This window comes from Neurospora hispaniola, assembly GCF_033458365.1.
Source record: "Neurospora hispaniola strain FGSC 10403 chromosome Unknown B0T23scaffold_6, whole genome shotgun sequence".
Lineage (NCBI taxonomy): Eukaryota > Fungi > Ascomycota > Sordariomycetes > Sordariales > Sordariaceae > Neurospora > Neurospora hispaniola.
The window spans coordinates 2,567,385-2,590,915 of record NW_026944411.1 but is presented as its reverse complement, the minus strand read 5'-3'; the positions used below and the strand labels follow the sequence as shown (position 1 = coordinate 2,590,915).

General features: G+C 51.4%; 8 protein-coding genes across 8 annotated transcripts; 3 read left to right on the top strand and 5 right to left on the bottom strand.

Moving 5' to 3' along the window:
• Positions 1-247: 247 nt before the first annotated feature.
• Positions 248-3,051, bottom strand: B0T23DRAFT_362867 (WD40-repeat-containing domain protein). The gene is made up of 3 exons (XM_062836314.1): positions 2,339-3,051; positions 819-2,240; positions 248-748 (listed from the first exon to the last, which is right to left on the bottom strand). Exons 1-3 carry the CDS (start codon positions 2,739-2,741, stop codon positions 549-551), a joined length of 2,025 nt encoding a protein of 674 aa, XP_062691063.1. The 5' UTR covers positions 2,742-3,051; the 3' UTR covers positions 248-548.
• A 102-nt stretch (positions 3,052-3,153) lies between these two features.
• On the bottom strand, positions 3,154-5,245 carry B0T23DRAFT_385269 (Metallo-dependent phosphatase). Its single transcript, XM_062837526.1, has one exon. It carries the CDS (start codon positions 5,001-5,003, stop codon positions 3,474-3,476), a length of 1,530 nt encoding a protein of 509 aa, XP_062691062.1. The 5' UTR covers positions 5,004-5,245; the 3' UTR covers positions 3,154-3,473.
• A 492-nt stretch (positions 5,246-5,737) lies between these two features.
• B0T23DRAFT_199619 (uncharacterized protein) lies at positions 5,738-6,378 on the bottom strand. Its single transcript, XM_062833358.1, has one exon. It carries the CDS (start codon positions 6,112-6,114, stop codon positions 5,773-5,775), a length of 342 nt encoding a protein of 113 aa, XP_062691061.1. The 5' UTR covers positions 6,115-6,378; the 3' UTR covers positions 5,738-5,772.
• Positions 6,379-6,642: 264 nt separating this feature from the next.
• On the bottom strand, positions 6,643-7,116 carry B0T23DRAFT_321040 (cytochrome c oxidase assembly protein PET191-domain-containing protein; the record flags this gene model as incomplete). Its single annotated transcript, XM_062835209.1, has 2 exons — positions 6,643-7,016; positions 7,092-7,116. The coding sequence occupies 2 exons, from the start codon at positions 7,114-7,116 to the stop codon at positions 6,643-6,645; spliced, it is 399 nt and encodes a 132-aa protein (XP_062691060.1).
• A 1,028-nt stretch (positions 7,117-8,144) lies between these two features.
• B0T23DRAFT_397890 (alpha/beta-hydrolase) lies at positions 8,145-10,246 on the top strand (the record flags this gene model as incomplete). Its single annotated transcript, XM_062838320.1, has 4 exons — positions 8,145-8,176; positions 8,259-8,434; positions 8,512-8,807; positions 8,867-10,246. 4 exons carry the CDS (start codon positions 8,145-8,147, stop codon positions 10,244-10,246), a joined length of 1,884 nt encoding a protein of 627 aa, XP_062691059.1.
• Positions 10,247-10,681: 435 nt separating this feature from the next.
• Positions 10,682-11,680, bottom strand: B0T23DRAFT_422089 (uncharacterized protein). The gene is made up of 3 exons (XM_062839788.1): positions 11,583-11,680; positions 11,177-11,513; positions 10,682-11,025 (listed from the first exon to the last, which is right to left on the bottom strand). Exons 1-3 carry the CDS (start codon positions 11,642-11,644, stop codon positions 10,933-10,935), a joined length of 492 nt encoding a protein of 163 aa, XP_062691058.1. The 5' UTR covers positions 11,645-11,680; the 3' UTR covers positions 10,682-10,932.
• Positions 11,681-12,653: 973 nt separating this feature from the next.
• B0T23DRAFT_199608 (uncharacterized protein) lies at positions 12,654-14,839 on the top strand. The gene has a single exon (XM_062833357.1). The coding sequence runs from the start codon at positions 12,759-12,761 to the stop codon at positions 14,706-14,708; it is 1,950 nt and encodes a 649-aa protein (XP_062691057.1). The 5' UTR covers positions 12,654-12,758; the 3' UTR covers positions 14,709-14,839.
• A 1,014-nt stretch (positions 14,840-15,853) lies between these two features.
• On the top strand, positions 15,854-17,851 carry B0T23DRAFT_362852 (uncharacterized protein; the record flags this gene model as incomplete). Its single annotated transcript, XM_062836313.1, has 2 exons — positions 15,854-16,183; positions 16,358-17,851. The coding sequence occupies 2 exons, from the start codon at positions 15,854-15,856 to the stop codon at positions 17,849-17,851; spliced, it is 1,824 nt and encodes a 607-aa protein (XP_062691056.1).
• Positions 17,852-23,531: the final 5,680 nt, after the last annotated feature.

Below are 23,531 nucleotides of genomic sequence, written 5' to 3'. Positions count from 1 at the left end.
CGGGCTGAGGTGCCCGTACACGACGGCAGTCAGAGAGGACCTCGCTGGGGCGCTCCGGCAATGGCCATCCTGCTGTGCCAATGCCCTGGCTAGGTGGGCGTGGTCTGGGCTTTGGAGCACGTTCCCGGTACCTGTCTGCTCGCGGCAGGCACCTCCACCGACTACTCTCAATCGATCGCCAGCTGGCGGCCTGGCAGAGTCTAATGTCACGGGTTAGGGTTGGTGTAGAAGATCCCCGATGTCATGCCTAGAGGAAGGTATTGCACCACGATGATTCCGCTCGTTTGTCTGTATAGACTGTCTGGAGTTTCCTAACATCCTGGCCGTCGTGTACTCTTTGATTAATCACATCTCGGATCTGAAGGCTAAACGTTGTACACAATGTTACCCATCCCTCGAGTACCACTCCATCATCAAACCCAGGTATGGAAACCGAGAATACCGGTGGGGAGCACTCCTCACAATTCAAGGCATTTTTCCGTCGGGGGTACGGATTGCTTCCAAAGCTAACCAGCAAAACATCATGTGGAGCACTGCCGTATCCCCAATCAGAAGAAGTCATCATCATCGTCATCATCATCATCCACAAACCCTCGCAACCCACGCCAGTTGAACAAGCCCTCGTCTGGTTGTATCTTTTCGTTAACCGACAAGCCCATTCCCGGCTCGGCCTCGTCAGAATCGTTCTCGTTGTAAGAATGCAAGGTCGCCGTTCCAGCATTCATAGTAGGTCCGTTCCACGACGACGCTAAGATGGAAGGTTAGACGAAAACCGTAAAGAGCAGGGTATGCAAAGCGAAAAGTTCAAGATAACTCACCAACAAGCAGCGGCGCATTAGGATGCCAACCCACATCCCTGACAAGCGTCATCCACTCTCTCCTCGTCGTCGCTGGCGAGTATCCAGGAATCCTGAGACCCTCGGTGACGCTCTTAACATCAATCTTCGCCGCAATGGTTGCGTCTAGGTTCCAGACATACACAAACCCATCGTAGGACCCCGAGTAGACATAGCGCGAGTTGGTGCTACCAGGAGGCGAGAAGTGACACCGGATCAGTGTTCTCTGCACTTTGTGTCCCCTAAACGTGACCAGCGAGTTATCATGCGGGTGCGGCTGCCACATGTAGTCGTGATACTCTGCAAAACGGTAATCGAACTGATACCGGCGTCTGGCGGTAGGTCTGGTGGCGTCAAGCTCTTCTACGCGGGCTGTGGACATGGCCATGCGGAGATCCCATAGCTTCATGGATTGATCCTTGCCATTGCTGAGGATGTAGCGCCCGTCACCTTTGCTGTCGATGTATGTGAGGCCTTCCATGTGGCCGACGAATGCGCCCGCCTCACGACGGGAGGACATGCTTCGGGTGTCCCATACTTTGATGGTGCAGTCGTCCGATCCGGAGTAGAGAATGTGTGGGGATTGCTTGTCGGCGAAGCAAACGGCGTTTACATCGTTATCGTGGCCCTCCACGTTGTAAAGAGGCTCTCGGCGCTCTATGTCGTAGACAACTATTGAATCGGCACCTGTGCCCGCCACAAGGGTTCGTCCATCGCCCGAAAAGCGGATGCTGAAGATAGGAAAGGCATCCCTCCAGCCTTGACGTACCATTCCACCGGCAAGATCAAGCGTATAGGGGTCACCTGTGTCATTGGGATCCGTGGGGGCGAAGCAAACTTGGCTTGTTAGAGATGTATATGCAAGCCACTTGTTGTCAGGACTTAGGTCCGCATCTGTAAGAGTCCATTGGCCAAAGGGGTATCGAACTGTCTTGTAGTGCTTCCAGTTGTACGGGTTGGAAGTGTCGTACATGCGTACTTTGAAGTCCTTGACACAGGCGTAAAAGAAGTTGCCATCATCGGAGAACTGGCCGCAGCACACGGGATCATCGTAATGGATGACCATCTCGGGCTTCGATGAGGGAATCATTTGTTGAGCCATAAGAGCCAGGTTGGTTTTTTGCTCTGTCCTATCCCCCAGGCCCAACTCCCGATCCAGTAACCGCCGAGTAAGTCTTTTTTTCCTGCTATCTGGCTCCCTGAGATCAAAGGCGCCGAAAACACCGGATTCCATGAGCTTCTGACCTTGCTCACTGGGTACTTTGGGAAAGGCGGGAACATAGCCCGGCCTCATCCGTCTGGGCGGTTCCCAATAGCTGTCATCGTCGTCAATGTCACCCATATGATGACCTTGGATAAGCGCCAACAGTTGTTGTGAACCTAGGTGAGCACGACCGCCGCCTCCTGAAAAGCAAATATTCACCCGTTAGCATACAATTCTTTAGCGTCTTCTTAAGAGGAAACATCCCTGAACGGATGGCCATGACGAGTGAATATCTTACCACGTATTATCTGAAGAATCCTCCTCTCGAGTGCATTTCCAGCGCCATTGAGATCGTCATCGTCGTCCTCTCCATCATCATGGGCGCCCGGTGCTAGTTCGTCAATAACCAACTCAAACTCAAGACCACCACTCCCATCGAAATAGTCTTCGTCATCTTCATCGTCTTCGTCATCGTGCTCATCCTCGTCGTCATAATCATCGTGTTCGCCCTCTGCTGAGTCTGCATGTTCTTGCGCCGGGTGATACATATATCCGGCGTCGTCCGGTTCCCCATGTTCGTGGTGCTCTGCATCATATTCACCACTTTCCACATTCCCGCGCACACTTCTATGTGAGCTCTCAAACGCGGCATCGCTTCCATTACCCCCCTCGGGCGGTTGTGTTATCGGGCTGCTGCTCATGGTTTCCTGTCGCTGTTTGACGTTTGAGTGATAAGCGATGACACTAAGTTGCTAGACGAGTCTTATGACGGGGATAGCGAGACGGATGTGGTCATTAGTGTAGCTTGAAATGGCCACTGAATAAGGGCTATAGTTCACCAGAGAATAGTGAGACGGAAGGTCACATTTACAAAAGACGTCGACCGGGGAGGGATCAGATTGATGGAGGGGAAATCGGCTTGCTTAGTTCAGCAAGAGCGATGGTGGGCAGCCGTGTCTCCAATGAACTTCTGCGGTGTCTTTGGTTCCTTTGCCCGCGCTGCCGGTGACGACATCCCAGCGCATTTATGTCTTTCTCCACTGTAGGGGAAGGTCCTTTGTGACCCCGGCCCGCGGGTTTTACTGTGCAGTGTAGAGGTAGTGTAGGCCCGGAGATAACGAAGTTTGATGAATAGGGTTAGGGTTTCCTAGCACACACCCATCTGACCACCTTGCTTTGAGCTCTTGCGATACTTGTTATTGAATAAGTACCTATACTCTTGCTTTTTATGTTTCCATTTGTTCAAGCCAAAGTTATTTGCCCCTAACCGCATGATCGTCCTGACTTTTATTTCCCCAGGGACCTCGAACGTGTAAGACAGTTTAGGTAGCTCAACCCCAACGCCAGGATTGAATGTGACACAGAAAAAAGGCACAATCTTTGCCACCCTCAAGATGAAGACATCATGGAATTTTTGATTCTTCCCACTTTGTTCACTCACACTTAACCTGTTCAATCCAATGAACAATATCATCCCCGCTCTCGTTGACACCCAACACCAACGCACTCAACTTTCTCCCGTGCCCGCATCCTGAGTCGAGACCGTACGCATATCGAATTCCCTTAAACTTCTTAGGCTTTTTCCTATTACTTTCAACTTCCAAATCTTTTCCTCCATCTGGTGATCTCTTTTCCACCGTTTCCGTCTCCGTTGCTACGGCCGTGTCCGGTGATGCTGCCGCCGCTGTCATTGGCGCATTCGTCACCATAGTATTCGTTGTCAACGATATAGTGCTCGGCGCCGAATCATCATCGTCGTCGTCATCATTACCATCATCATCACTACCCTCATATCCAGTCTCGATCTCCAATTCCACGTCTCCTCCGGCGGCCAAGATGACAGTTTGATCCCCTGTTCCGATAATATGGCGGGCGCTGAGTGGGATTGGGCTCTTCCCGGGGTCGATGGTGATGTGTTTGTCGACTTGCAGACCAGAGCGGGCGTCGTGGCCGTAGATGACGACTACGCGATTGGATTCGCTGCTAATCAGATTCTGGTAGCGGTTCCAAGCGCGGGACCAGGGTTCACCTTCGCGGGTGTCGAGAGGAATGGTGGTTATTCGATTATGGGTGATGGCGGTGTCAATGCTTCCATCATTGTTCTTCTTCTCGTCTTGGTTATCGGTGTTATCGTCAGAGGTTGATGAAGTGGAGCGCTTGTAAACCAGACTTCGCACGTTCATCACCGCCCATGGGTCTTGCTTCTCTAGCGGGAGAGATGGGATGAGGCCCCCGTGGACGACGACAACTTCTTTGGCGTTCCATGGCGCGGTCTTGGCTCCGGAAAGGTGGCCGACTCGGAGGATGATGGGACGAGAGGCAAGCCAGTGAAGCTGAGAGAGGGTGAGGGAGCGGGCGACGGCAATGTGTTCTGGTTTCACCCCCTTGGGCTTTTTTCTCCGTCGTCGTCCTGAGATTTCGACACTATCCTTCGCTTCCTCTTCTTCGGACATTTCCTCATCGTCTTCTCTCACACTATCGCCCTCGTTCTCTGTCTTTCCCCACTCTTTCTTGCCCTGCTTTATGCGACCTAACCACTTCGCGGCCTCGAGTACCTTGTCGTCATGGTTGCCTCTCACGGCACTCGCTCCTATGTCCCTAGCGAACTGCACCAAGCCCTTGCTATCCGGACCTTTTGTAACTAAATCTCCGGCAAGAATGAGATGATCTGTCGTGTTGTCGAAAGATATTTTGTCCAGAAGAGATTGTAGAGCTGTCGGGCGACCGTGCGTGTCGCCTACAATAACCAAACGTTTGTTCTTGGTAATATCGGAAGATGATGCGGACGGTGGTGAAGGGTTGGTGGTAGATGGGAGATGTTTCTTAGAGAGGTTTGATATTAGAGTTACAGGAGTGTGGACTGCGTCGCCAAGTTCGAGGTCTGAGATAATGGGAATATGGTGCCTATCGTCATTATCCTGGGTCGTGAGAGCTTGAGGTTGCGAGGGTTCTGTAGCCATCATTAATCAAGTGTTCCAGTACTCTGTCGTGAGTGCTGTTTATATCATTCTGGAATTGGGGCTCTAAGCAATTAGGCAAATAATGCTAATTAAAACCATAAAAAGAAATGAAAAGCATTGAAATCGAAATAGTATGGAACCAAAGAAAAAAATTGAAGAAAAGAGGTGAAGAGCTTGTGAGGAGGCTAAACCGCGCCTAGTCGCTTGTAGCAGAAATCCTCAATCGGGGAAGGCTACACCTTATGCGGACGTTTTGCCATATGCGCCATCTCAGCTCGCCAACTGGATTGGCTGATAGACCTTGTATTATCCGCAAAGCATTCTTGTTACGACTGTGCAGATGCGGTAGACGCAGTGTGCACTATCGCAATGTGGGACATGTGACGATGAAACATCGGAAGAAAACAAACAGACGCATGATGTGCTTGGTGAATGTGGGGACAGAAATGAGGACCCTTACGGTACGACGTCATATCTGGAAGCTTTTCAGAAGCTTTTGTCGCCGGTCGATGGAAGAGCGACTCTTGGCCTGCGTTATCTGGCCCAAGAAGGTGAATCATGTAGAACGTCAAAGACGCAAGCAATATGAAGCTGGTACCGACAGCGACGGAGCAGCGCCGTCGACAAAAGAAGCGAGCCATGGCTTCGGCGATCATGGAGTTGAGTTTAGGTATCGCATGGTTCTTTTAGGTTGGTTGTAGGATTGAACGTCGTGAGAAAAAAAACAAGGTCCCGGTCAGGAAAGATGAAGAGAGGAATTTGCGGGGCTGGTTTAAAATGGAGAAAAAAATGGAAACCACCAAGCCTTCAGCAGGCAGCAAGAAAAAAGAGAAGGATTCACGATGAAGATATATACAAGACAAATAAGCAGTCCGCTGTAGAGCCAATGTCTCGGGAAGTTCTCGATAGTCTGAACAATAGCCTCTTCGGTTTTTGGGTCATGTGTGACGGAGTGAAGTCCGCCCCTCCATAAATTAGCGTTTGTCTGGGCTAACTCTACTTTGTATGACGAAGAAGCATGGATCTTGCGAACCGGTACACGTACCCGTTTCACGCCTATGTACTTGTCTATACACGTGTAGATGAAAAACGCCCCAATAGGTGCGCCTTTCATGGAGAGAGTGTGTGTTGGTCTCAACTCTCAGAGATTGTGGACTGACCGTACTCAAGAATCAGACAACTGCGGAGACTGGGGTTCGGGTTTAAGTTGACGATTCCACCGAGTTAAAAACACTTGGTGTTTATCATTGCGTAATCAGGGATTGGACATTCGAATGCGTGACTTGTGACCAAACTGATAACTTTCTTTCTTGAACCGGCGGGTTCAATTCGGCAAGCTCAACAAAGTTGTTGGATTGTGAGCCTGGTGTCTTTGAATTTTCGCAACGCAAGCGCAAGGCGGTAGAAGACTGAGGACATTTTCGCGCAGTGACAAGGCGGCAAGTGGTACAATTCAACCTCCCATTTCGCCGTAAAATCCAAAACGCCTACCAATGCTGATACTTGTATTCCACCCATAGCCTATAGGCCCGAACCGTCGCCTTCTTTTCAATCGTACAGCTGATTATCCTCGCTTCCGTGACCTGAACCTGTTGTGGTGTGATGTAGGTGTAATGCCCTTGTATCCGTCGTGTCGGCTCGATCACTTCTTGTTCGCCGCGGCAGCAGCCTGCTCCCTGAACTTCTGGTTCTCCAACTCTCTCCAGTCCGGCTCGGCCGAGTTATTGCCATCTGTGACGCCCTTGCCGCCAGCAAAGGCCGACTTGCCGGCATACAACTGGTAGCCCTCGCCTGATTGCTCAGTCTCCTGTAGCTTCTGGAAGGTGATGGGCTGGTTGCCACGGAATCGCTTGCGCATGTCGATCATGCCTCGCCTGCAGTCACCGAAAGCTCTCTTGAACTGCTGGCATTGGGTCGGGAGGGTGTCGACGAGCGGAGGACGGAGGCAGTCGGCGGCCGAGTTTCTGTGAACCATAACACATTCCGACTCCTGGAGGCATTGCGCCAGGGCGGCACCTGGAGGAGGGGGCGCAGTTAGCGGTCTATCTCGACAAAGCAAAACAAGATAACAAAGGGCCATTGGCAACTTACGGATCTCTTTACATGAGCTCGGCATGGTGACTGCGTTCTGCGATGGTTGACCTGGGAAACTGGGGCGGCAAGCGAGGGACGGCGATCGGAACTCCAATGTCCAGAATCCCATCGCTAGTAGGGTGCGCTACTAGTCGCGGGGCCGAACGGGTTGTTCTGAAAGTGCAGGAGCGTAGGGCACAAGGCGGCCTGTGCACTTACTTACACAAGCAGCGCTCTTCCGAAGCTCAGGGGTTCGACAATTCCATTGGTCGGGCATTCAGTTGAGGTTCTTCTTTTTCCGTTCCTTGTCTTCACTCTGAACATTGACATCGCATGCCACGGTTCCCAGCTCGAGCGAGCCTCGAGAAATTACACAATGTCTTGAATGGCCAAGTACCAACCTACCTACAGTCCACCAGGAATAAAGTGTGCGGGTTCACCAGATCCAAGATCTCTCAGCTCTAGTCTACACTAGGCTTTGTGCACCCATAACCCCAGGAGCCAGGTAAGGACCCCTCCTTGATCGCCAGGTCCTCCATCGCCCACTGACATGGGATCGAACACAGCAACCGGGTTTGGGTCACATCTCGCATGGTTAGTCATCCTCCAATATTCATGCTAAACGGCGCTTGAGAACAAGGAGCCAATGGCCAGACCAAGAACACTTCACTCTCGAGAATGAATCGTTCACATGAAGATTCTTCAGAGTCCTCGCATATTTGCATGTGACCCTGACATTGTGACATCACATTGGTTCAGACTACCCCTTCTCGATCTTTCGCCGCCTTTTTTTTCCCCCCTCTTCTTCTCTTACCACCAACCGACCAGCAACCCGACTTCCTGACCCCATACATTATATATAATATAATAATCTCCCATTCATCGCTGGTAGCACATTTGTCTTGTACCTATACTCCTCCGCACAGTCCAGAGCTGGACAGTTCCCATTCATTATCCTATCCTGTCCTTGACCCAGGGCTGTTATAGCACATCTTTAGCTATCAATTGCTTCAGCCCCCTATTCTACCTGACCTTGCGCCAATGAGGGTATAGTTGCCGAAAGCCGCCAAAATGCCAGTTCCGTTTCTCGGGCGACTCGATGTGTGAGACATGCCTCTGTTTCCCCTACCTGACCATCCCGTATTTCGGTGCACTTTGTCTAACGTCTTATCTCGTTTCCAACAGCACCGAGTATGTTGCGCTTATCGGGTCCTTCTTTCTCGTGGGATTCGAGGCCCTCATTCGTGTTCTGACGCTCGCCCTACCTAATACCCTGATTACCCTTTTCTACCGGTTATCGAGACGACTGTTCAACAGATGGACAACACCAGCACAGAAGCGGGCGGAGGAGAGGAGGCAGCGTATGTGACAATCACTCAACTCCTTGAGCCTTTGTCGGATCGTCACGCAAGAAACTAACACTGTCCGATATGTACAGCCGTCTCTGAAGCTGTCCGAAACGCCTCCGATTTTGTCGATCTCTGCGCCCTATTCGGATACACCGCAGAAGAGCATGTTGTGCAGACTAAGGATGGATATCTGCTCGGTTTGCACCGGTTGGCTTACAAGAAGGGCGAGGAGGATACAAAGGTCAACCGAGGACCGAATAGCATCAAGAAGCGCGTTGTCTACCTACATCACGGTCTGCTGATGAACAGCGAGGTTTGGGTCTGTCTGACAGACGAGCAAAGGTGCTTGCCCTTTGTGCTTGTTGAGCGCGGCTTTGATGTCTGGGTACGTTCATCTGCCTTTGCTGTGGCTGGGAAAACATCTGACAAAAGTTTACCTTTCAGTTCGGAAACAACCGCGGCAACAAGTACTCCAAGAAGTCCGTCCATTGTTCGCCCATGTCGCAAAGATTCTGGAACTTCTCGATCGACGAGTTCGCCTTTCACGATATTCCTGACAGCATCAGCTACATTTTGGAGACCACGGGGCAGCCGTCCTTGTCATACATTGGTTTCTCTCAGGGCACAGCCCAAGCTTTTGCTAGTCTGTCCATCCACCCGAAGCTCAACGATCAGGTCAACGTCTTTATCGCTCTTGCTCCAGCCATGTCCCCGGCCGGCCTATCCAACGGCATTGTCGACGCCCTCGTCAAGGCATCGCCGCAGGTGTTATTCTTGCTTTTCGGAAGACGCTCTATTCTGAGTTCGGCAACTATGTGGCAATCGATCCTCTACCCACCCATCTTTGCGAAGCTCATCGACATGGGACTCAGCTTTCTCTTCAACTGGAAGACCCAGAACATCAGCACCTCGCAGAAGCTTGCCGCATACCCGCATCTTTACTCCTTCACAAGTACCAAGTCGGTCGTCCACTGGTTCCAGATTATCCGCACCAAGTCCTTCCAGATGTTCGATGACGATGTGCAGCCCCCGCTCATGCTATCCACCAGCAGCAAGTACACCAAGGTCGCCAAGTATCCCACCCGCAACATCAAGACTCCTATTGTTCTCGTCTACGGCGGCATTGATTCGCTCGTAGACATCAAAGTCATGCTTCGCGAACTGCCAACCCAGACGGTGGCCACCGAGATTCCCCATTACGAACACCTTGATTTTCTCTGGGCCCGTGACGTTGACGCCCAAGTCTTCCAGCACGTCTTTGATGCACTCGAAAGTTTCACCGGAGCCGAACACACAAAGGAAGAATACGAACGCTACCGCAGCGCCCGACATGTCAGCCTGAGCGCCAGTAACTCCTTGAGACGCTTCAAGCCCAACAAGAATGGTGATAGCACGGCTGTCGACAGTGACGTTAGCACTGCCGTGGCTGGGAGTGTCCATGATGGCGAGGAGCAAGTTATTGATGCCGACGAGCGCCAGGAACGGCTGGATCAGGTTAAAGCACCGCATCAAGCGCGTGAGAGCCCCCTTACGACTTCTGTTGGCAGCCTCAGCAGCACTCCTGGTTCCAAGCGCGGAGGCAATATTCTTAGGAGACCGAACTCGAGGCCGACGAGCCCCATGTATCCCGGGTCCTTGGATACGCGCTTTGAGAACGGCTCGAGAGCCGAGTCGCCGTCGGACAGAAGTCCCGACTCCGAATATGTAGGTGCATTACCTTCAGTTACGCCGCCCAAGAGGACTGGAACGGGCGCGAGCCAGATGAGTCTGAACTCGCTCAGGGCTGGGAAGGGGATCAGTCTTGGTGCTAGTGAGTCTCCTTGATTCTGCGTGCAAGCGTGCAAGCGTGCGAGCGTGTTTGTATGTTTTTTATGTTTTTGATGAGTCTTCTTCTCCCCTTTTTATTATATACGAGGTGTATGTTGATGCAGGTCGAGTTGCATTATACAAGAGCTGGATACTAATCGCGGAATTTCCTTACGACATTCAGGCAGGGCAGTAGGTGGTGTTACTACGAGTGGTGCTGAGGTTCCACTTGCTGCTTTGACGGGAGGCAGCTCGGATGAAGCTAGGACGTTAAGGGACTGGAGGAAGAGTCCGAACAAGAGGTAGTACCTTGGGAGCCGGGGCTACAGCCGGAGCGGCAGTGGTTCGTGGAATTTGCTTGGTGCAGGTGACCATGGCTGCCGGGTAGCATACACAGTAGTAGAATCACGATGTTGAGCATGACGAATGTGGGCAAATAGCAAGAATCGTACAGTATCTCTAGTCGTGCATCTCAACTGCCCGATCGCCATGCCATCCCTCTCTCCATGACTCGCCTGCATTCCTCGGCTCTGCTCGCTCTTATAGTCTTCGTCATTGAACAGACGAAAGTCACCGCCATCAGCAGGTTAACATATTTGTCATATGCTACTCTCAACTTTGCTGTCGATGATGGGTTTACTACAACAACACATGATTGATAACCACCATACTACCTTTTGCTCGCCGGATTAATTTCCCTTTACTCACTCCGTCTTCTTCGCCCCCTTCACAACCCTCGGCATATCCGGCCCAAACAGCCCCAGTAGGTAAGCCGACCTCGTCAGGAACAAGAACATCTGCACACGCCTTCGTCAGCATCCGTCATTACTCACTGCCTGTGATCTCAATGCCTTGCCCCCTCAGGCCAAAAAAAACAAGAAAAAAAAAAGAATTATAGAGAGAATTTGACAAAAAAAAAAAAAAAAAAAAAGCTTCAGAAAGACTCACAGTAACTCCCAAATTCCCCCAAGTCATGGCATTCCACCCGCTCACATCCATCGTCCCCTCCCATCCCAGTGCCTCCGCCGTGATCATCATGTGCCCCAGATCCGCCACCCACAAAGCAATCAGGTAGTTTTTGACAACTCTGATCTCGGAAGAAGAGTACAGCACGCCTACCCCGACAAGAAAGGCGAGGAAGTACATGTTGCCTAGTTGGCGGGTGGTGGTGCGGCTGGCGGTGGGATAGGCGATTAGAGGTGAAGAGGAGGAGGAAGGGGGTTGGATGAGTTGTTCGTGGGTGAACCAATCGGGGGAGAGGATGGCGGGGAGGAAGCCGGATAGTCTGCGCGGGGAGGTGTCAGTGTTTTTTTGGTCGAAGAAGTTGTGATGAGAGGGAGCGAGGTATGCATACAGTGAGAGAGGTTCGAATTTTGTAAAGACGAAGCGTGGGAAAGGGGGTAGTTGGGAGGCCATTTTGTTTATTTTAGGGGGGGGGGGAATGTGTACGGGTGACGGTGAGTGAGAGGATGAATGAATAATGCAACAAGCTACACAGGGCCACGCGAGGTAATGATTTCTGAAAGCGAAGAAAATGTAAGATGAGAGAGGTGTCGTGATGTAGTCCGACGCTCAATATCTACGCTCCTGGTGCCAATGTCTCGCGGACAACAAAACTATCCGTCGCCTCGTCCCCTTGCTGTTGTCCATCAGGGTCCTCCTCTTTTTGATTGTTGTGCAGGGTAGGTAGCAATCAAGCGAGAAGACGAGTGGAACAGCTGCACTTGGCATTGCTTGGATCCAGGTATTCTTCCTTTTTGGGACGGGAAGCCTACCAGAACAACCACAATACATATGTGATCCGCGTTAGTACGTTCTTCACTTGCATCGCGCTGAAACAGACGTCGTATCCGTTGCACATATCGAAGTCCGTTTACCATGTGGCATCAAATTTACCAGTAGTGCGTTGAAAAATGCCCGAGACTGAGACGCAGCGTCCGGTGAATCCCAAGGTGACAAGAATTAGGTCGACAAGCTGGTCAGGGTTAGGGTTCATCTGGACAACAATCGAAAGGTACCTCGCAGCACGCAGTACATATACTTGTATTAACCCTGTTGGGCATCCCCTTAAAATTGTTTTCTCTTCTTTTCCAAATCTTTTCGGGTTTTCCTGAGAAAGCCCACCAAGAGTAAGACAGTTACAACCAGTATTGCTTTGGTTACTGGAGTTTGTGGCGGTGCGCTAGGGTCAAACTGTGACTTCGATCGGATCGGTAGAGGTACGTCACCCGAGATGACTCTTATCGGCCAACGATGTCTAGCGCGATAAGAACGCCCCACTGATGCTTGCCAGGGAACTTTACAGTTGACGTCTCATAGCTTCAAGCCCGTCACGGCCAACATCAACATCAACATTAGCATCGAACGGTTGACCCGACAATTTGCAAACTAGGTTTATAACTGAGGGGCGCCCCATTCACAACCACTCGCCGTTGCGAAAACTCTTTGCTTCCACTCATCACCGGAAGCAGCCATCGTTCCCTCTCCCAGACGCCAGTAACGCTCACCTTTCCTCATCACATTCGACAATATGGCCAGCAAACAGGAAGACCTCCAGCGGAGGCCCGTCTATCTATACGACATCGACGCCGACATCCTGAACACGATCGCCCTCAAGTCAGATGCGGACATTATAGCCGAGCCAGTCGACAAAACCGCCAAGCAGACAACCGATACCACAGCAACTGAGCCCACAGCATCGGGGTCTCAAGCCAGCTGTTCACTATGCAGCCTCAAGTTCGACAATGTCCAGGAACAACGGAGTCACTTGAAGACCGATTTTCACCATTACAACCTAAAACAGAAACTGAACGGCCTCTCGCCAGTAACCGAGGCCAAGTTTGAGGAGCTCGTCAACAATCTCGACGAAAGCATTTCAGGTTCCGACTCTTCAGACAGCGAGGATGAAGAAGAGGGGCAGGACAAGGATTCCAGTATGCTATCTGCCCTCTTGAAGAAGCAGGCCAACATTGTAGGGAAAATGGCAAAAGACGGTGGCGATGATGGCGAGAATGACGGGGACAAAGTGAAGTCGTCAAACGGATCGCAACCATTGCTCTGGTTCAGCTCCCCGAAGTTACCAGAGAACTCTTACTATGGTGTCTACAAAGCTATGTTCACCCCAGAAGAGCTGAAGAAGGAGGACGCTATTGTCGACGCTATCAAGTCCAGGCAACTGGCATCCATCACCATGGGCAAACCGCCAAAGGACGCCAACGACATCCCACCAAATTACACTGGCAAGCATATCTTTATGTGCATGATTGGCGGCGGACACTTTGCCGCCATGGTTGTCTCGCTAAACCCACGGAAGACGAAGCATGGAACAACCGGACCTCTCAACAAGGAAGCCGTCGTCCTAGTGCACAAGACTTTCCACAGATACACCACTCGTCGCAAGCAGGGTGGCTCGCAATCCGCCAACGACAACGCCAAAGGCGCTGCCCACTCAGCCGGTGCTAACCTCCGTCGATACAACGAGCAGGCTCTCGTTGAGGATGTTCGCGGGCTGCTGGCCGAATGGAAGGGACTTATCGACACATCCGATCTGCTCTTCATCCGCGCTACCGGCTTAACCAACAGGAGGACATTATTCGGCCCTTACGACGGACAGGTCCTGCGGGCGAACGACCCCCGCATTCGTGGTTTCCCATTCATGACCCGGAGAGCTACCCAGAATGAGCTGATGCGCGCCTTCATCGAGCTTACCAGGCTGAAAGTACGACAGATCGTCCCCGAGGCAGCCGCTCCGACTACCGAGTCACCGAAGAGACCGAAGAGCCCTAAGCCGGCTGCGGCTTCGAAACCAAAACTTTCAGAAGAAGAGGAGACGCTCCTTTTGCACACCCAACAGATCCAGGCCCTTGTCAAGCGCTCAAAGGTGCCCGCCCTTCTATCCTACCTCAGCACAAACGACATCTCCCTCAAGGATTTCCGCTTTTTCCCAGCAGACCACCACACCCCAACGCCCCTTCACCTGGCCGCATCCCAAAACTCGGCGCCGCTCGTAACCGGTCTCCTCACCCGCGCCGGCGCGGACCCTACCATCCCTAACGGCGACGGCAGGACTGCCTTCGAGCTTGCCGGCGACCGTGCCACTCGTGACGCTTTCCGCGTCGCCCGCTCGGAGATTGGTGAGGAAGCATGGGATTGGGAAGCCGCCAAGGTCCCTGTCGCGCTATCGCGGGACGAGGCGCTGAAGAGGACGGAAAGGGAAAAGAATGAAGCGAAGGAGAAAGAGGACCAGAGAAGGAAGGCTGAGGAGGAGAGGCTGAAAAAGGAGGGACCAAAGGTTGATGCGACGAAGAATGGGAAGAAGGCTGGTGGCAGTGTGTTGGCGGCTGCGATGAAGCTGACGCCGCAGGAAAGAAGGGAAGAGGAGGCGAAGGGGTTGACGCCAGAAATGAAGATGAGGTTGGAGAGGGAGAGGAGAGCGAGGGCGGCAGAGGAGAGGATTAGGCGGCTGCAAGGTGGGCAGTAAGTCTAACGTGTGAAGCTGGTGTTAGAGGGGTTGGGTAATATGAGGGAAAATGGCATGGACACTTTGCGATTGCATGTTGGGTATACCAATGTCAAAGCGTTACCAACGTATGACTCAGTTTGAGGTGACTGGAATTGACTCCCTCTGCCCATCATTATCGGCAATCTGTGGTCAACCAATGAATAATCTATCATGAGCAACTGATTGGGCTTGATTCATGGAACAGGTGAGCAAGCCATGCTATTTTGGGCTGATTTCGGCTCATATATAAGATGGGTACCCAGCCCAAACGTGTCTCAGGGTAAGAAGTAGGGCATTGGAGATGGTCTTAATCATCATTGAAGCAAAAATGAACATCAAGTCTATATTTCGCCCTTGCAAGGCTACTCCTACAACGACAAGCATGAAACTAAAAACAATGCGAAATCTTCCTGGCCTTAAACTATCTGATGTAAGCTAAACATTACCGTCATAGTTTGTTTTCCTCGAAATATTGCGACGAACAAAACATCAACAGGTCGAAGATTACCTATTTTCATTTAACCGAACGTCTGCTCTGTTGGCATTGAACTTGTGTCGCTAATATATTTCGAGAAAAGCCCCTTAGGTCTAGAAAACTGGAAGATATCTTCCTGTCAAGGTTCCGATCAATAGATATAGCCATATTTTACAAAGCGTGAGTGTCGGGTTCTCGCCGTTATTGGGTTCGCTCTTGTTTTTGCGAATTTACTTTATTGAAGTGTATCTGATGTATCACGATGGCTAGAAGCACGTTTCCTGGCCTGAGCAGGACTTATCCGAAATCACTGGGGTATCAATTTCTCAAGAATGCAACTGATGAAGTATCTGGAGCAGGGGATTAAATCTCGGTCGGATGTACGATTGAAGACTTGTCTTCGTATCGTCCCATTCACTGAACCCCGTGCCTTTCATCACACAATAACAAACGGCTGATGATGGCTCACCGGTTACACTCTCGCTCGAACGACTGTATAAAGTTGACTCCTCAGGATTTATAGTTCTTCCGATTCGTTTCCTCCTTCACCAAACTCTAGAGCTTCACGCTTTTGACACTCGCCGAGTCCACCAACTGCTACACTACGCACCTTCAACCAACAATTCATCACCAGTTCACTCACATCCCAATGTGTCTCGAAAAGCGCAAGCTCTACACCGTCTGCGGCCACCAATCCTCTGGCATTCGTCTCTGCCAGCGACAGCGCGAGATCTCCAATGATCTCGAGGCCTCAGGACCTTCAACCCCAAGCGGCAGCGACACCGGCGCCGCCCTTGCCTCCAGCATCTATTTGTGCTCACGCCTCACTCGCCTTATTTTCCCTGCAACCCAACCGGTCTCCTGCCGGCCTCCACATCCCTACTTCACCGAAACTCGCTTCGGCTTTTGTTGTCGCTGCCAGGCTTACTACCGCAGCGCCGGGTTTGCGCCCTCCGAGTCCGACACTCGCGACGACCAGGTCATTCTCAAGTACTAGAAGTACAAGAATGTCCGTGGTTGGAGCGAGCCGGTGGATGCGGAGTGTGTGCCTGGGAAGATCATCTTTGACGGGGGGACGGAGTACGTGGAGGACCCGAAGTTGGCAAGAGGGGAGATTATCATGTTGGGAAGACTCGTGCCGTTTACAGGGGAGGATGTGGGAGACGGAATTCAGAAGTTGGAGGATATTAGGTGGAAGACGATTATGTGGGCTGAGGAGGGGAGGAAGAAGAGGGAGTGGCGAGGGGAGCTTGAGGAGAGGGAGAAGGAGTGGGAAAAGGAGGAGCAGGCAGAGGAAGAGAAAGATGGTGAGCGGAGGGATGTGCAGTCTGGAACTGGTTCTCAGCATGATGCCGCTACGGAGGCAGAGGCAGACGAAGCCAGCCAAATCACCCACAGGGCGCTGGTCGCGTCGTATCATAACGTCCTGACAAGACTCGCTGCCTCTACTTCCGAGTACCAATCTAACCTTTCCCGTAGCCACAGCGGGGAGACCGATCTCACTCACGTGGTCCAAGGAGAACATGACAAGGACGAACACGAGAGATTTCATGTCAACGAAAACATCGTTGCCGAACAGAATGACACGGCTAACATAACCGACGGCCTCCAGCCCGAGTCTTCCGCCTTCAGCGTTGAAGACCTATATATCTACGACTACCACGAGCTTTCAGAGATCCTCGAGGAGCGCTCCTCGCAATTCACCAAGTCCCGACCGTCCAAGGAGACATCATCCAAGCCATCTTCCGGCTCAGCCTCCGGAATCACAGCCGCTGGCCAGTCTCCAGTCGTTGAGAAGGAGACGAACCTCTCGCCGGGGGGACAATCAGCCATTAATTTTAGCATGCCTTTGACGGGTTTCATACGACTGACGAGGAGTAATTTAGCCCGTCTCCGTGAGATACAGGAGCCAAAAGAAGAAGGCAAAATGGCGAGTCCGTCAACCATTCAAGCAACAGTTCGACCACTGAATACAGCTACGCCCTTCTGTCTGGCCGGTGCTGTCAACGCCACGGACAGCTTGGGGAAGCTTACAACCTCAAATCCATCGCAAGCCCTTCGCACCCCCTCCCGGGGCGGGCAAGAACAAACTTCCACTACCTCACAAGTTACCCCCAGTGTTGCTCCAATCCAATTTTCTTCTCCCAGCATCGCTCCGAGCACTACTCCCGCAGCAAACCCCGCCACGACACACTCAATCCAATCATGGGAAAACTTCACCATCTCCACTCCTTCTCAGTCCATTCAATCAGCATGGAGAAAATCATCGTCATCATCACGAGCAACAGAGGCAGGCGAGACAGGTGGTGGTGGTGGTGGTGGGAGAAGAACTACGAGCAACATTACACAGCTCGGTCTCAACCAGCTCGTGCTGACCACCACCAACTCCAGCCCGAACCCGAGCCCCTCAAACCACGCTGGTCAAAACACGCCCCGCTTAAGACGCACGCCCCGTCTTCAAGCATTGAATGAGGACATTTATCTCAGACCCGGACCGGAGCAATCTGATGATGATGGCGATAGTGGGTCTGGACTCGGAGCGTCGGTTTTCGGGGAATTGTCTACGGGGATTGTCGGGAAGGAAGGTGGGGAAGGGAAGGGAAAGGGAAACGAGAGGAAACTGGAGGAGTCGGGGGAGGGGTGGTGAAAGGGTAGGTAGGTAGGTAGGGAAGGCGTCACTGGTAAAAGGGGGGTGGAGGGGAAGGAGGGAAGGGATGACACCCTGGCAGGGAAAGGAAAAGAAAGAGAAGGAGTTTTTTTATGCGAGGGGGCAAGAAGAAAGAAACAAGCGATCTATTCCGGGGTAGGAACAGTCATGTAACCGTGCAGTTCTTGAATTTGAAAGAATGCACGCATTCCTCAGAGGCCGGGGTACAAACAACTCTTTTCCGTCCAGACCTTAGCGTAGTTCAAGTTGCATGTGCGAAACCATGAGGCGTCGTGATGAGAGTTCTAGGGTTTTGAACTCAGAGCCAGACAAGATAGAGCGGACCGACATAACGGTGATTGTTGGTTCACCTTGCCAGCATGAGATGGAAATCGAGGAGGTTTCTTACCCAACCAACAACAAACATGACAACCAAAGTGAGGATCCGATTGGATCACCGTATATGCACTCCTTTCATTGAGGCTTGCTAACTCCTGACTCTCGATTCAGGTTGACAGAATGTCCTTGACTGGCATCCTGATTGGGCTGGAACAATTGGTGAGGAAACAAGTAATGCTGCTGGCCAACATTCCTGAAAATCCGAGAACGAGGAATGTCGACAAGCTTTTCGTGACTATGCAGCTTTGATGATCTGGACTCGAGTGATTGGAGTTCATGCTGTGCATATCCTTCGTTTTATCTGCCCTAACTCACTTTTCAATTGCAAGAACTCGGGCATCGTTATTGAAATGTGTATACTCCACGACTCAAACCCACAATTCAAGTGCTTGAGGCGACTGCAGAAACGAGTATGAGAGTACTAACCAATCTTGGTATTCAGCACCTCCAGTAGCTTTAGAAAGCATCTTCGGTTTTGTACCACTTCCCACTCTATATGGGCTTTTTGCTCGGCCCCTCGGAGCAACGGAAAAGTTGACTCTGTCACTCTGCTATTGAACGTTGCCCCGCGGCTGCTCGCCGTCAATCTACCGCTGTCACTTCGCCGCCTTCACTGCTGCCGCAGCCGCCGCCGCACAATTATTGGCAGACACCGACATCTTCCTCAAGCCCAGCTCAAAGTGACCGAAGTGATTGGGGTCCGAAGGATCTATACTATGTACTGCGTTTGTAGGTGGGGAAGGGAGCCGCATTCAACATCGCCCCTTAGGGGATGAAATAATAGAAAGAAGAGAATCTTTCAGGCCGGTACAGCTGTACGTAGTACTCTGCCGCTCGTGCGAGTTATGTGAAGCCGACGCGAGGGCAATGGATTGTGGCAACTACCATTTGATAAACTAGAACCAGTCAGTGACCAGTAGTACACTGCCAGAAAGACGAAGTGACGTGGGTTGGAAAGCTGGGACATCTCAGCGTCGCGATCTCTCATCAAGCCTTTTGGAGCTGAAGAGAGAGAACGTATGGTTCATCTGCAATGTAAATGAGGACGCTCTCTGTGATAGCTGGGTGAAAATATCTACCTATTTGCCCGCTGAGCAACAGGATACAGACGTAATCAATCAACAAAAATTTCCTTCGGGAGATAACTCAAAGTGTCTTGGCGAAGCATTTTATCACTGTTTCTCCAAAAACGGTCAGTCTTGCGAAAATGTTGGGTAGACATTGTGAGTGTGGATCCAGAGGGGTCTACCCTCGGCTCCGTCGATGTCCGTGGCCGCATTCGGTGTCAAATGTTCCGGTCACTATGACAGCTAGCACACGGGAATTTGCCCGGCCCCGCGAAGAGACGACGGCCCAAATTCCGGTGAGGGGCTCGATTTCGGAAAGCGGCTGAAAGTTACCTCTATAAACATGGAAAAAGACTGGTTTAGATGTGGAGCACATCTGAAACAAGGGGCCTTTGAAACGACTCCTCTGGAGATCTGCCGTTCATGCCTCACCATCATGTGCGCATTTGACTTGGGAGTCTGGCCGGTTCGAAAAAAGTTTGTTTGTTCCTATAAGCCGTCTCGAGACCTATGGCGGGAAAGAAGAGCTTCCAGTAATTGGTCTTGAGAAGAGTTGCGACGAGTGGCTGAATGGCTGAACAGAATCCGATTCAGTGAGAAGTATGAGATGGGCGTGAAGGTCGTGAAGTGCAAGGGATGCAAAATTTACATCAAAGGTCCAGGAATGGCTGAACACTCGAGGAGTCGAGAACTGTCTGGTTCTGAGTGAGTTTAGACTGTTGAGATTCCAAATCGGATGTCGTCTGAGGGAGAGCAGGGAAGCAAGGACTCGATGACTACCGACAGACCGGAAAACCAATGCGCAGGAAGCTGAATGCCACGAGATTCTCAGTAGACCAAAAGCTTATCTTGGCAAAACATGTGCGGATGTGATGAGCGAAGCCATAGACAGTTCTGAAACCGCCCAAAAGCTCAGCCACCGTCTGCCGAAGAGAAGGTTGGAGTTTGGAGGTCTGAGAGTCGACCATTTTGAGGATGGTGTTGAATTTCTAGTCCCTCTCGGGAAACGTGCAGAATGGATGAACATGGGGTGCACCAGGGTTCCATGGGCAGGGGGGGGGGTTTGTCCGGCTTGGGTTGCTTTGTGAAGATGCGTAGCTCAGGAGAAGCGACCATTGCCGAGGGCCCGAGATGAAAATGGAGGGGTAATGAGTTGCATTGAGTGTCGCCGTCAACAAGCCTTTTTCTCGTATCCAAAGAATCTACTAAGTGCCCAGACTGCCGGGAGCTGTGTTTGCATAAAGTACAGTAATTAGATAAGGACCCGGAAAGTTTGCCGTTGTTTCTGGATTGAGGCTCAAAAGGATGAACAGGATGCCGACGGGTGTGGGGAGCGTCAGATCTGTAAATCAACGAGTGGAGTGAACTGGAAGCTCAGGGCATCATGCAAGAGGCAATCGTACCTGTCGATCAGTGCTTAAGACCCGCTGAAGGGTTGCTGATTACGGATTCTGGGCCCTAAAACTGAGCTATGTACGTAAAACTGGAGCGATCAGCAAGTTGCCCACATGCCATCGCATGGCTGTTAGTGTTAGTGCGGTGTCGTTTCGATATGTCAACCTCATCGCAGGTTTTGACTGTGAATAACATCAAATCTCGACAACTTGGCATGACCGAGAGGCAGATGTCCACGTTAGTCAATCCCGTGCTGAGGTCTAGAAGCACTTGGTGTCTTTGTCTTTAGCCGCATGCTAAAAATGGCAAAAAGTGTCGATAGGTCGCACCGCGTGAACTTTGAAGATGATGACACTTGATCAACGACAGCTGCTGAAGTGTGGAGCAGGCTCATCGACAGCTACCGAGCCACTGTCGCCGGCGTCGCTTTGGCGTTCCAGGTGAGACAACGAGGCGTTGACAGAAGAATCTTATCCGAGCGGGAGAGACAGCAGAGCAGAGGAAAGCGGGCGACTCGCCGTCAAAACACATATTTCGGGAAATTGCATCCTCCCGTCGTGATCACACAGCATACGGGGCCAAAGTGATGGTCGCCCGCAATCCGGAAGCACACATCATGGGCAGCTCAGCAGCTCAGCTCACAGAGTGCAAGCCCAAGGTGACTGGAGTCTAGGCTGCTTGTTGTTGATGTCTTATCTAAGCTGGAATGATTGTTCGCTCGGACGTTATCCGTGCGCTGTGCAATATTACGCTCCACTATTTTGGAGGTAGGTTCAAGCCAAGTTCTTTTGTTGAACAACAATCATCAAAGAAAAAGCTTTCAACTTCTTGTTCAGGGCAGCTCGTCTTCATTTCCACTTCTTCAAAAAAAAAAGACCGGCGTGAAATATGATCTCATCAACGAAAGAAAATGGCCGTCGAAATCTAGAATCGAAGCGCCCGAGATGACACTGTTTGAAGCCGCCGAATAACGTGGGCGCTTGACCTTGGTGCTTGACCATTGGCTACAGAGCAACACTTCTCCTTGGCGTCTTTGCTGCCAGTCAAGGGGGCCGATGGGAAACTCTTGGTGAAAGTTAGTTTCATGTTTCAGCATCACCAAGCCACAATCGGGTTCCATTCGGTCGGTGGTATTTTGACATCTCGCCCCCTCAGCGATGTATTTTCCGAACAGGATAAAAATCTGGCCATAGATGGACCAAGGAGGAGATTGTTGGCCGGTAACTCGGACCATATGAAATGACGAGGTTGCCTTCAGCATGGTAGAGTCCATTGATAGTGACAAGACTATCAGATCCCAAGAAGTTCAAAGCGGCCACTATAGACAACGTGGCCAGGGTCGGATGCTAGATCAGGGAACATCAACCGATGCCGGTGATTAATTCGGCAAAAGAGCTTGGGTCCAAGGCGGGGTCGCCATCAACGCGAGGAAGCGAACTCAACCGGGGATAGAGAGTGCTGCCGAGATCGGGATGTGGTGAGATGCACCGCTGTCTATACTAGTCTCTTGCTTTTCGCTTAGAACATCCGAATCCTGGGGAGACAGGCATAGGGCTCCCTCCACTTTTGCTGCTCTTCTTGGCCGAAAAAGAAGTCCGTGAAGTGAAAATCGTCCTGATCGAGAGGCAATCGGCGAGAACATCAACAATTGGCTGTGGGGGCATTACTGCCCCTCCATCCTTCATTCTGCTAGTACCTGCAGTAGCGTATGCGGCGTGGCTGAGCAGGTGTTTTTGTTTTAAGATCCAATGCTACCTCGCTTCAGGTGTACCATCCTGGAGATGGCTCAAGCAGTTGGCTGTTATAATGGTGTACACTAGAGCTCGTGGGGATGACGTACATGCTGGACGCTGGGACACAGACGTTAATCTCAAATCTGACCAAGATGTCAAAAATTGCCAAAGGTGAGATTGGGCCATGCTGGTCTCTGGCACAGAGGGGTAGCAAGCTAAGAATCGCCTGAGATGAGAACAATATCAAGAACTTTACCACAGCCGGACGGTCTGACATTTGATAGGCGAGACACTGTAGAAGAAATCTGTCAAAGGCACAGTCAAGTGCCGATATTGCTCTCGCTGGTTGAGGTAGCCATCTTGAAGTGAAGTATCTCTTCTTTCCTGTTTTTTGGAGTTTGTCAGGTAATTCTTTCATGCCAATAACCAAACAACAAAAACAGACATGGAAAGAGCAGCGCGCTAACAAGCGATTGGACATGTGGACGGAGGGGGGTAATTGCAACCCATGCAAACCCCTAGCCTAGCCAAAAGAGGACTAACCAGGGGTGGTGAGACTGTTGGAGAACCCCTGTTGGTCAATGTTTCGACAATGGACGACGGAGCCGCGCGACAGCATGCACACACCCTTGCAAGCCCCATGCAAACCCTGGCACACACGTCTAACCCTCACGACTTCCGAACCACTCGTCGACTCCTCTTCTCATTTTGCAACTCACCTCACAACCGCTCAACACTGAGCCACTCGACTGCCGACGTCCGCCATGGCACCGCAAGTCGTATCGTCCGCAGGCAAAATGTTGCCCTCTTTGTCTGGTCCTCAGACCTACAGTCCATACCCATGTGGGCAGTTTGATCTTTTTTCTTGGCAGCCACCTGTGACTGGCGGCTCTCGTAGAGTATGAGCATGGAACATCAATATGACTTCTCGGAATGGTTACACTCTCCAATGTAACGGGAAAGCTCAGCACCCCGTTGACCTGAATGGGCCTGGCTCCCCTTTCCAGTCAATGCTTTCATCAACCCATCCATCCAAGTATCTCGAGTTGCTATATGAGAGCGAGGCTTCCCTCTCTTTGCCAGACC